At 32.9% G+C, this 13,846-nt stretch overlaps 1 protein-coding gene across 1 annotated transcript; it reads left to right on the plus strand.

The window, feature by feature from the left end:
• Positions 1–683: 683 nt before the first annotated feature.
• LOC130447415 (facilitated trehalose transporter Tret1-like) lies at positions 684–6,674 on the plus strand. Its single transcript, XM_056784222.1, has 2 exons — positions 684–937; positions 5,301–6,674. Exons 1-2 carry the CDS (start codon positions 808–810, stop codon positions 6,635–6,637), a joined length of 1,467 nt encoding a protein of 488 aa, XP_056640200.1. The 5' UTR covers positions 684–807; the 3' UTR covers positions 6,638–6,674.
• The last annotated feature ends 7,172 nt before the right edge of the window (positions 6,675–13,846 follow it).

Consider the following 13,846-nt stretch of genomic DNA (forward strand, 5'->3'; position numbering starts at 1 on the left):
TTTGCGTATCTGTGTTCAGTACTATACCCGTTTGCGTTTAGTGCTGACTATGTTGTAGATGCAAAATAGTACATATTTTTTGAGCCTAAAGTTTGATTTGCAAAAAAAAGATCTTTATTAGGCGATGATGAGTAACACACAGCAACTATTACTTCGAATTCTCTTCTACCAGAGTATTTTCTCTATTCTCCTGTCATGTCTTCTCTTCTACCAGAGTATTTTCTCTATTCTCCTGTCATGTCTTTAAATTTTAGATAAAATATTCCTTATATTTTTCTCTAATACACTTTTGGATACTTTTGGATACATTATTAGATATTTTTCCTTTAAACTACTTCAACGTACTTATGAAAGAAGACGAATATCAAAATGAGGAGCAATAAGTGAAGGCAGCCCATTGTGAAAATATTTCCTACTGCAATTCTGATAAAAATGCAAAAGCTTTAGTTTTTTGTAGTCGAGAAGATATTCAAGTTCTCCCTGCCTTTTAGGTAACCCAATTAACCAATATCTAAATACATTTACACTCTACTTATCTCTACTCAAATGTTAACGCAATATGAGATACGATTTGAATTTTTATAATCATTCTGTACACTACAAATAAAATTTCAACCATTTTTCAAATTTTAATATTTATTCAATGATTTCTAAATATTTTTATGAAACTTTAATTCTTTAATATTACTTGTAAAAATAGGTTTCTATGCTTTTCATGCTCGTCATCTTATTTAGTTAGTGATAATGATTTGTACAATCATTTTATAAACAGTTATTGTTTTACATTACAATAAGAGCCGAGGAACAATGGAGAATTCTGATTTGAAAACAATCAAATATGTGCCTCCTATATCAAAAGATGAAAAGTCTCAACAATTTATACCCGAAAACGATGATGTATGCGAAACATGGTATTTGCGATATACAGTGTTAACAGGTAATACAATTTCATTTATCTCTCTTCCTTTTAATTTCCTTGTTATCTACATTTTCATTTTCATTGTCAAGCAAAACATTTCTGCTGAACACACTACCACAACTGGTAGGGAATCCTTCTGTATGTGGAGACAAATAGTTCTTCATAAAAACACGCTTCAGACACTGTAATTTTAAGTGTTGGTGTAGTGGTAATGTGAACTGTATTTCAGTATAATTACCACTATTTACTCCAGAAAATCCAGCTTTGTAAAAAAATTTTTATTACCCGATGGTCACCAATGTAAATAAGCCAGATAGAAGAAATGATGATATAGTTAATAGATGGAAAGATATTGGGTTACAGTTTTCCTTCGTTTTTACTTTACTGACTTCTATTCTCGTGGCCAAGTATTTATTGAATTACTACATAGTTGCTTAACAATTCTTGACGTCAACTTCTGTCTCCATGCCAAATGTGAAATTCAATTCCTAGACATAAATATATATTCTCAAAATATAATACTTACTTAGTATACGCCCTTCACAAGATAATTCTCCCGTTATATTTCAAGGCATTGTGAAGGGTCCTCTACGGCAGACCTGTGTTGTTTTCCTTACAATGAATGATTTATTTGGAAAAACATACAGTTGTAACTACTACCCAAATATGTAACCAAACTCTAGGAGTGTATTATACACGTGAAAATAAATGTAAAAAAACTCATATGTTTTTATCCAATTTTTCTGCTTCGTCTACGGAGAGCATTTGTTGCTCTTCCAATTGATTCATTTCATTTCTTCTTTCTGCAGTATTCTCAATTCGTCTACTTTTATTTTGTAGACTTCATTTCTCAGCCAGTCCCATAAAAAAATCTAGTGGTATGAGGTCTGGAGATCCTGCAGGCCACTTAATGGGACCTCCACGACTAATCCAACGTCCAAATTTACTTGACCTGACGAGCGACATGTGCAGGAGCTCCATCGTGCTGATACTACATTTGCATTCTAATATTTACGGGAACATCCTCTAGTGAGACGATTCTCTAAAATGAAAGGGCCAAATAAATAACTGTCAACTATACCACACGTTTACAGAAAACCGATGTTGAAAATTGCTTCCGACTGTTGCGTGGGGATTTTCGTCCGACTATACATGAGTTACGAGCATTATTGATGTCTTCACGGGTAAATGTAGATTCATCCGTAAAGATCATATTCGATACAACACAATGATTATTATTTATCCACCGACAAAACTCCATATGGTTAGCGTAATCCTCTGGTTGTAGGTGCTGTACTCTCTGTACGTGATAAGGATATAAGACTTGTTCGTGGAGTCTGTTTATCACCCTTATTTGTGGAATTTCTAATTGAGCTAGTAGTTGAACCTTCTTCTACTAGATGCAGAATATTTTTTACTTCTACCAAACCTTGTCGAGTAGCGCGTTCAGATGATATGTTTGCCCTGGGAAGCTTTAAACGTTTAGTTACTGTACACTGACAGTTCATCAAAACGTCAGAATTATCAAATGCCGTTGAACCTCGAGCATGGCATACTTTGATAATGTTTAAATTCAGTTATAAGTGGAAACCTAGATGAACATTTTTAATTACTCCATGACTTGATAACAAGTGAAAATCGTATAAGAACAAATAGTTTTTTACATTATTTTCACGTGTATAATACACTCCTAGAGTTTGGTGCTCTCCTCTCGACTCTTCCTGTATATATTTTTAGGAAATTCTGGATATGTTTTTTACGAATCATGGTATATTTTTTCCCTTCAACAATATTACTTCTAATTACATCAAAAAATTAAAGGAGAAAATTGAAATTTTCAATTGCCAAAAATTCAAATAACATACTCAATACTCATCACCTATTTGGATTTTATTAATGGGGAAGTTGGGGAATAACGTTCTGACTATGTTGCAGGAAATGTTTATAGATAGGCACTTCATACTTGAATTGAAACTATCAGAGATCGATGTACTCTGATAATTTTAAATTAGGCAATAGTTACTAGGCAAAATGCTACACTTACCTAAGTGTTTGAGCCTGGCATGCGAGAGTGGGCAGTAACTAATGACGTGCTCAGCCGTTTTTTCCTTTTTCATCCACCAGTGTCATTTCGGATCGTTTGTGATGTCTAAAATACGGAGATGGCATCTCAGATGTCAGTTTTTAGTTGAAAACCAGTCACCAGTCGCAAATCTTTGATGAAGAAGTTGATTGGCAAAACAGAAATCCCATATATGTGTCTAAGCTTGTCTCATATCAGTTATTTACATCCATCTCCGCAGAGTAAATTATTAGAGATAGGATATCTATACTGTTGGCTACATCAATGTGGTCAGCGAATTCTTCTATACCAGAGCGAGCTGAACCTTGTAGACATCACTCACCAGTTCGTGTGGGACTTCATTAGCTTCTGCACAATCTTACTGTCTGAGCAGATTAAAATTATTGTGTTTTTATTACTTGGTGAATGGTAGAATGTTCACCAGAAGAGAAACGGCATGTTTATTCATAAGAAATGGGGATGAAACTTTAAGAAATTTGAAGTTCCTACACTATAAAACTACGTACATGAAAAAATATGCTTGCATTGAATAAAAAAATTTTCTGACTAAATAATCAAACCTAATTTATTCTATGCAAATGGCATATATTCACGTTATCAATTCATTATATATAGTGCACTGAGAGATAGTATGAAATTGCACAGAAAGATATGTTTTATGTCGTTGTATGGAAAAAAGACTAGTAAAATGGTATGAGTTAGTGTAGTGTAGTGTAAGTTAGTGTTTGTTCATTATACGGTTGATGTCAGAAAAGCCCTGTCCAATGCCAAAACCTCATTGGCAAGTTTAACGCCATCTGTTATGAAGAACTTATTTTTTTTCTTCCTCAAACTCCAAGGAAGCCAGCAGAGAGGCGAGATCCTGCATCTGGTTCACACGGAGAAAAACAATCAATAAGTATACTTATATCCCCAATTAAATAACGTAAAAACTTAGTTTTGTCCCTAATAAACCACTGCTATTATTGACTTCCAGGCTGATACTTTCATTTTCCACTCTCTTTCCAAACATTCCCTCTCTTTTCTGTCCTTTGCTATATCATTCATTGTTGTATTGCTTTTCCTTTCTTCTTTCTTCTTTTGGTATATGATCTATCCAAATTTTCCTGCGACTTCCTTCTATTTTATTCTTTTTGCTTCAGTGACGTTTCTTATCAGGCTTTATAATGATCTTCTCTTCATGTATCCTGAACAAAAGAACTAGGTTCACGGATTAAACCGCGTTGAAATTTTGGCATTTCTCGACGTTTTGGCTCCCAGTTTGGAGTCATAATCAAGAAAAGCGTGAAAGAAGGGTAACAACTCTACGCAACGAATTACCTCTTCTTTTGGTTGGTTCCAAGGCCTCAATCTGACTGCTTCTTGGAATTTCAATGAGGAAATCAAAAGCTGAAACAAAAAAATTTAAAAGGATTAGAATATAAACAAAAATAATTTGATCACCATCAAGAACACTGTACACACTAATAAAATCACTGCTGGTCTTGAGCTAACTGGTGAACTAACCTGGATCTTTTCTCATAATGGACCTACTAGCGGGTTTTGGGTTTTTGGTGCGCGTAGGAAGTTTATTAACGGCGGGATGGATAATAGTGGTAAATAGTTTTGATTCTATTGAAATCGATTGTGTGTCCGATCTGGACACGATATTGGGCAAGGGTGGAGAAAATATCGGAATTAGTGAAAGATAATAAGTTTTCCTTCGTTCTGACGGATATACGTCGATTTGCTGGCCAATATAGGAAAGATATTTTCTCCACCATTGCACAACAACGAATCCATACTGGACACACAATCGATTTCAATAGAACCAAACCTATCGCCTTACTTCGACTCTTCAAGTCCATGATTATTCGAGAGGTTACCGAAACGTCCAAAATGTCTGAATACCACTCCAGTACCACTTTGGCTAACAATAACATCTCTGAAACCCACCTAGAAGCCAATCTCCACCCTCCCTACAATAATATTCTTCACACCCGCGCCAAAAACCTAAAACCCGCCAGGCGGCTAGCTTAAGACATTACCTTAAGACCAGCAGAGATTGTGTTACTGTCAACAGTGTTCTCGATAGTAAACAAATAATTTTTATTTTCTATTCTAATCATTTCATAGTTTTTTGTTTCAGCTTTTAATTTCCGCGATGAAATACAAAGGAGTAGGAGCAGATTGAAGCCTGATATATATATATATATATATATATATATATATATATATATATATATATATATATATATATATAATTTTTTCTCTTGAATATTGTTATTCTATTGACTTTTATAATGTTATTCATTACAGGTTTATTTTTAATCATATTCGGAGGAACGACTATAGGATGGTTTTCGCCAGCTCTCATCAAACTGCATTCCAATAACACCGAGGAAAATCCAATTGGACGACCGATAACAACTTTCGAAACTTCTCAATTATTAGGCATATCTGGAATGGTATCCTTGATTGGCGCTCTGCTCTTACCAAAATTAGCAGATTATATTGGACGAAAAAATGTATTATTTATTACCGGAATAACAATGCTAATGAGTATAGTAGGAGTTGCTTTTGGAAAATCTATCATCATAATTATCACGTTCGAATCTTGTGTGAATATTGGATTCATGGCCGTATTAGCAGTTATGCCCATGTATTTAGCGGAAATATGCGACAATAATAACCGAGCTAAATACGGATGTCTCATGCCAGTTTGTTTGCCAGTGGGACAATTATATACTTTCTTCATCGGATCAATTTTCAGTTATAAAATGTTTACACTTCTGACAGCAGTACCATTAGTAGTTTTTTTATTACTTTTTGGATTAGCGCCAGAGACTCCTGTTTACCATTTGACAAAAAAGAGAGATAACGAATGTAGAATGACTCTAAAGAAATTGCGAAGTAACAAATCTGCTGAACAGTTAGAGAAAGATTTCAATCATATTCGAGAGTCTGTAGAAGAAGCAAAAAAAAATAAGCAGAATAACTTCTTAAAATTATTTAAACGTAAAGAAGGTAGAATCGGTTTAATGCTCAGCTTACTTCCCATCATCATACAATTCTTTTCTGGTGTACCTGTTATAATGCCTTTGTTAGCTCCTTTATTCCAAGGTTCGGGATCCAGTGTATCAGGCCATACGATTTCTATTGCTGTTGGAGCCGTTAAGATAGCCATTTTCACGGTTCCATTTTTCTTAGTAGAGAGAACTGGAAGAAAACCTCTTCTTATAATATCTGCTATAGGCGCCGGAATATCTGTAGCCGTTTTGGGATACTATTTTTATTTGAAAAGCGTGAACTCTCCCTTGATAACAAAGTTGCACTGGGTACCCCTAGTTTTTGTAATTTTGTTTGTTGGTACATATGCTATAGGTCTTGGTCCAATACCAATAAGTATTATGAGTGAATTATTTCTCTCCGATCTTAGATCAACGGCTAACGCTTTAACGACAATTATCACTAATACTGTTCTCACAATCTATATATCTGCTTTTCCCTTTTTGCTTGAAATACTTGGTATCCATTGGTGTATGTGGATATTTAGTGGAACCTGCTTCATTGGAGCCATAATGATTCATGTGATATTACCAGAAACCAGAGGAAAGAGTGTATTGGAAATTCAAGAGATTTTGAGAAATTATTGAAATAAATAAATAATAATAAAATTGGGAATTTTTATAATTAATTATTTAAATCTGATATATCCTCCGTAGTTACATCATGAAATTTATCATAAAAGTTTTTAAATTCAAATTTTGAAGAAGATATCAACAAATATCAATTGAATATATAGGTTGATTCATTGATAGGCCTAAATATCATACGAAATAAGAAGATTTGAGCCAAAGCAAATAAAAGATTGCTCTCTTCTGAAATAAAAAGTGTTTTGAGTTCAAATATAAAACCTATTTATGCCATGTCATCTACACGCACAATTGGAGCTCAGCTCCCAAGAATAGCATGAAAATGCTATGTTGATTTACAGGCAATTCAGAGCCAAGCCAGCAAAGAAGAAAAGTTTGACCGATATCACCATTGCAATTGCTTAACCGAGTTGTCCAACATAATCCCACCTAAAGCAGTTTTTACAGGATCTACCCGGCAGGTAGAACTGGCTCATAAACATCGAGTTCCACTATAGACCATCAGAACCTTAACTTATCGAAACTCATTCCTTTGAAGAAGTGCAAGCCTGTGAAATCAGCTACCAAGACACGTCTTTCCTGAACACTACAACCTACAGAAATTCTAAATCAATATCCACAGACATCTACACACAGCAGGTATCACTCGATTGCAAGAGGGTTCACCCTCTTGTGCTTTTCACATAAATAAATGTCGATGCGGTTTTTCTAGTAACAGAAACATTTCAAACAGAATAAAAGAATAATCAACAAAGAGATTATTCTACATACTTTCAGTTCGGAGAGCTAGAGGATATAGAAAACCCCCTTCAAGCTTAATGTTTTCCCTGTCTAACTTCGCATGGTAGAGATTCACTTTAAGAAAAGACAGCTACGTTATGAAATTAGGGATGGTTTGAGAATTGAGATATTATTTGCAGCAGCCGCAAAAGGGTCAGTTCTATGACTATCCTATGATGATATTCTTTCTCAGACTGGAGCTACCCGATGGATGCTAACTTTTGGCTATGCCGATGACATAGCTATTGGCATCTTGAAAAGGAAGCAAAAGGCAAAGTTTGACAATATCTAAGCGATGAAAAAGAGGTTTCCATTGAGACGAAAGAATCTATAAAATATTAAGAATTTACATAATATATGGATATAATTTAATACATAAAAATTCGACCATTATTTTGATATAGTAGTCAGCTGTGATGTGAAAATAATATTTCAAAGCACAACATAAAAACATAATAAGAATAACTTTGAGCAAATAATTTTTTTGTATCAAAATTGTAAAACATCTTATGTTCAATGTAGCCCCCATCAATTTCAAATAGTTTTTCCTTTTTTTGCTTAAAAGTTCTTTTATTTTGATTAATATTTGTGGAAAATTAACTAATTAATTTGATTTGTTTGGATGACAATAATCAATTATCATTATCAATTTCTTGGAAATACGCGAATATTGTCTACCTGTACAGGATGATAAAGTTATTTTCTATCATGAATCTCATATTAAGTGAAAATAATTATGTCTCATCTAAAAGTTTTGTGTATGAAAATTGCATATGTGAGTGATCATTCAAATTTTAAGAAACCAACAAACCATCAGATTGTCGGAACTGAAAAAGAATTTGAAAGGTCCCCTTAGCCCAAATTATCGAATGAAGCTAACTAACATTAAAATTTGTAAATCTTAGTTGGAGATCAGTATTATTATGGTAAAATATGATAATCTGTACTTTCTTAGACCGATCTATAACGTTTCATTTACGCCTTATTTTGTGTAAACTACAAAAGCAGAATTATCAAATGAGATGATTAATACGAAAAGCCAGAAATACAAATTGCTTGAGAAAGACAAATAAGACAAAGATTGTCGCCTTATGTTAATAGCTACAAACAATGGTCTTTCATTAAAAGGGTGTTAGAAACTTAGTCATTCTCAGAACGTGTAAAGTTCCTTTGGAATATTGAGTGTTTATAAATGGGTAAAACGATTTGACTATTTTCCAGACTGACCGCAATTCGTGCATGATTTTCGAGCGAAGATAAGAAGTCGAAACGAAATTCGCGTCAAAACAATTGAATTTTTTATGGAATGGCATTTCTATCGTACAGTCACGTTTAGTTTTCTTCATCGGCAATATGAAGGCACTTAGATGCATTTACGAAATATAAGAAGCTCCGAACCTTGAACTATTTCCAACAGGCTCAAATTCTTCTCCTATCTTACCCCTAGTGTCTCCTCAATCGATCATGTTCGACGCGATTTACAGTATCGACCTAAATATCTGATGACTCTGCGATATAAAATAAAAATGCCTTTGATTAATATATCGTAGGTGTATATTAATGTATAGATGCATTTAGAAATATAGGAAATCTAGGAATTCGCCAAAAAAAATTGATGAATTAGTTCATCTATCTCCCCCTCCGTCGTGATAAGTCCACTCCGAGAATGTTTCACTAGGTTAAAAAAAGCCAGAAATAACACAGGATAAAATCAGGCGAATAGGGTAGATGTTAAATGACTATTACATAATTCTCACGTAAAATTCAACCGGGCAAGTGTGACTGCATGATCATGATTCAACAGTATCCCATGAACATTTACCGACTCAAGAGCTATAGGTGAACATTTTTGTGTATGCTACTAGTAATTCTGTACAACAGAATGAAACCAATATTCAACATTTCTAACATTTCTTGTGTTATGTGTGCAGCCAACGAGAAGCAATCTTATTAATATGAAGGTGATCATAGGAAACTGAATATAAGACTGTTGCAGATACAACACCAAGAGTTGTCTTAATCGCTTGATAGGTGCATCTTGGATCTTATTCACTCATAAATCTTACTCTCTCGATGTTTCCAACAATAAATGAAGAAAGAAGGTTAACAGCACGGGCTTTACAACCAAACGGTGTCCGTCCTATAGGTACCAGCGAAATATAGCTGCTCGTGAGTTTGATCTCCAAGTGCGCTTAAATGGATCTTGAGTTTTTGGTAGGTCATAGCACGCATATATTCTTGACAAATACATATTTCGAAGGCAAATTGTATGTAGCACTATTTACTTCGTGAAGCAGCGACTCAACTTAATATTTTGGATTGGTGTCATTCAAAAATTGAGCGTTTCCAGTTCTGACACTTCTAGTTTCATGTCATCTCAAAATATACATTCGTTTGTGAACAATGAAATAGTTTTTACCTAGTATTAGCATTTTGATATCACTAAGTATATGAACATCTAGGATGTTCTGAAGAAATACCGATTATTCTAACAGATAATCCTAATCAATTGAAGAAATGCTTATAACCACTAATTACTAATTTTAATAATTATTATGTTCGAATTCTTTATTATTTATATAACGCACTTCAGTCTATTTTCTTATATCCAATTTTTATATAACAGTTATTATATGAGAGTATTGTCCTATCAAAATAAAACGCAATTTTCGATAAGATTAATTCTTTTGAATAAAGTGTTACCCTTGGATATTAAATAAATAAATGAATGAGAACTAGAGAAGGCGTTTGTACAAATGATAATATGATAACTAATTAACCACGAAAAATGTTATATAAATATTTTTATGATGTTTAATATTTAATTTATAAAACCTCACCGTACATTGGAGGCTTACTAGAGGTAATATATTTTATTAACACAATTGTTTCTTAGTACGATGTTGTTTGAACTTTGATTTATAATACAATAAAATTAGTAGGATTGAAATGATTAATTGAGGCACGTTTACTTAAATCGGACCCTGATGAGATATCTATGATACTTTATGAAGCTATAACCCATTCAAAGCGGAATAATATTCTTGAAAAGATGGATTTTTTGGTCAATTTACAGAACAAAATGGAAAAGATCATTAAAATAAAAAAGTCTGGACTCTACGACTTGGTAATCTTTAGGTTTGTTCCAGCTTGGTAATATAAACTGCTGTTGGAACAGTTATTGGGAACATTTAAATGGTATTATTTGCACAATCTGTGGCTATGTACAGCTCTTGTAACGTTACTTACTATCAATCAAGTATCGAAAAGACCATCTGGGAAACGATTCACATACAATACCTACGTCGAACAGAATTGTTCGTATAACGGCGCATCATGGACGACTTTTTATGGTTTGGAACGAACTTTCATAAAAGGGTTCTGCGCGACTTTTTTTACTGCGCATTTCACTGATAGAGATGGTGTGATTAGAAAAAATATTGTTAGAGTGAATTTTATAAAAAGTAGTAATTCTGTGATTTTTTGTGTAATCTTAGTTAGATTATAAAAATTTAGGCCATTGCTAATTTTTCTTTATATCTTGTGTATGGTACGTAAGGTTACATAACATTTCACTCACAGAATCAAATAAAAATTATCTTATTCTTCTAAATTTTTTGAGGCGTTTCTATCGTCAGAGTATTACGATTCTAGTTTTAATTCTCCTTCAATACATATTTCCATTTTTTCCGAATCTTTGTTACTTCATTTATCTGCTGTATTTTTCTACCGTGTCTTTCCCTTTTCTGTGCTACTTGTTACAGCTACGTTTTCCTGGGTCTTCCTCTCTTTCTTTTCTTTCCTTTCTTATATCTTTCTGCTTCTATCTTTTAACTATTTTTTTTCCTAATGGTTCCTATTCGAGCTTCTCTCAAATTATCTCTTCTAATTCTAATTATTAACCTATCCTATCCTTTTGTTCATTACCTAAGTTTCACTCCCATTTACTAACACGGGTACAGTTATCGAGTTGTATACTTTTGTTTTATATCTTCTCTGATTTCTCTATTCCTGAGAATTCTTTTTATCAATATGTCTACTTCTTCTTCCGCTTACCCTAATGTATCTGATACGATTACTTTATCGTCTACATATAATAATCCGTCCATTTTCACCAGTTCCAGGTTTCTGTAGCCTATTATTTTCCTCAGCTTTTTTATTGTTTTATCATCCTCTCTATGACAAATGAATAGAAGAAGCCTCTCTCGATCTTCTTCTGTTTATTTCAACTTTCAATCCTAGTATTTCATATACAGGTATTCCTGTTATATCTGTTATTTTTCTAGAGATACATATTTTCCTTATACTATCCTATACAATTTCTTCATCTATTGATTCAAATGCAGCTCTCAAATCAATAAATGTAATATGTAATTCTCGTTCCTGTTCTATATTCCTTCCTATTTAGTATGTAAATGTTATCTATCGTTTGTTTTCTTTTTCTTTAATAAAAACCATAACAACTCAAAACTTTTTAATTGGCTTCTTAGAGAAGCAATTATGATGGAAAGTATCTATTAATTGGATTTTACTGGTCAACAAAGTTCAAACTTTTTTTTTGTCACACGAAAACTTGGAATGTACTATGGCCAATAAACAATAATATATCGAAAGAAAAAAATTGACAGATTAATTTTTTTGTTACATCAAGATATATATATTTTTAAAATATACAAAAATTCTCTAACACTTAAAATATGGGAAATGTCCTGATGAAATTAAAATTAGAGTGCAGGGTATACTCGTATATTTAAAGATATATTACATCCCAAAACTTTGTATGAAGTTATAAGCACATTGATAAATTCCTCGTAGTTTTCCGCTTCATGGTTTCCTAGGAAATTTTGGACAACATCCACAAAACATTTCCAGGTGACTTTTTCCAGATCATTCAGCTTTTGTTTAGTTTTGTGTAGTTGACTTTTTCTGTTTTTGCTGTCCCATTCGCAAATGAAACACCAATATTTTGTGTAACCAAGCTATAGCCCAAGAAAATAGCGATGACAACAAATTTTCCAAACATATTCACTGTATTTAATTTTTTCAAGTAGGAACTTCATGTTCTCGTGATTATCTTTCATATCAAAGCCATAGAATTGGCACTCAAGGACATTTGTTTCCGTTGTTTAGCAACACTGCTTTTAAGCTAATTATTGAGGAGTCAATGAAGAATCGCCAGTGACTTGGATCCTATTCAAAATTCAATAAATTCATTACCACAGGAATGTTATTCCAATAGACTGAATCATCTGTTTTAGAAAAATAAGAATTTATTTCATCATCACGATGTTATAAGAAGAAATTTTCCTACAAAGAGAAAATAAATTCTAGTTGTAAATTCTATAGACCCCTACAGCTCTGCTTATTTTTTAGACAAAGCTGACGATTCATAACTTGAATCACTCTCTTGAGAAACCTTATCAGGTTGATTAAGAACAAATTACGGACTATAAACAGAATCCCGAATTTCAGGTTGATTTTGAGAATTTGGAACGGGCAGTTCAGGACTTTGTAGGATTGGTCTGATGGCCAATGACAAGCTTTGGTACTGGACAGTGTATTTGAACTTGGTTGTGACGTCTTTGAATCAAACAAAAATAACAATTACTTACATAATGTTTTGTTTTCATTGAAATCGTTGGTATACCAAAAAGCACTCACACGTTACACAATTTATATGTCGAATCCAGGATTTATCTTTGTGATGCAGAAAAAACGAAAATGCAATTGTTATACAGTCGTCTAAATAAAGTTATTCAAACAAATGCAGGTAAATGTGGCCAGAAAAGAATATATAGCTGGATGTGACTGAAACAAAATATTTTTTTTCAATTATTTTCAAGGAAACATTGAAACAAATAAAATCATCACAAAGTTTGTGTGACAAAAACAGTATTTACCAGTGTTATTCACTCAATTCTAAATATTGTGTTTTTTTCAAATTCTGTTTTTTCGAACAGATTCAAATATTCTTGAGGGAGGCTGATTAATTCAGTTCACAAATTTCACTCAATCAAGTGAAGGATTTGATTGAAACTAAGCTGATAAATAAAAGAGAATCCGTCGTACAAACTAAGCTTTTGAGCGTCATATGAACGCATCTCCGCAAAAATCTCTGCTATTCATATAAAGTTAATAGGATTGAGAACTGAAGAGTAGTAATTCCAACCAATGGCAATGGTTAGAGAATGGGGAAAATTCTCGTTCAATGCTGTCGAACATAAGGATTATCATCGAATATTTGAAGATATATCTCAGCCCAACTAAGATAATTCAATCTGACGTTAAACTAAAATATATAACCTGCCTCATAAAACAGTAATTACATAAAATTGTAAAATTAAAATTTGGTTAGGAATTACAATTTTATTTACAAGATTAATTACAAATTTTAATGCAACACTAATAAAAGGTGTTTAAAAACTTAAC

This window comes from Diorhabda sublineata, chromosome 8 (genome assembly GCF_026230105.1).
Source record: "Diorhabda sublineata isolate icDioSubl1.1 chromosome 8, icDioSubl1.1, whole genome shotgun sequence".
NCBI classification, from domain to species: domain Eukaryota; kingdom Metazoa; phylum Arthropoda; class Insecta; order Coleoptera; family Chrysomelidae; genus Diorhabda; species Diorhabda sublineata.

Excerpts from the sequence above, each read along its gene's own strand:
- LOC130447415 (XM_056784222.1), top strand. The coding sequence starts at position 808 with ATGGAGAATTCTGATTTGAAAACAATCAAATATGTGCCTCCTATATCA. Across the intron at positions 938-5,300 it reads GCGATATACAGTGTTAACAG|GTTTATTTTTAATCATATTC; the intron begins GTAATACAATTT and ends TATTCATTACAG.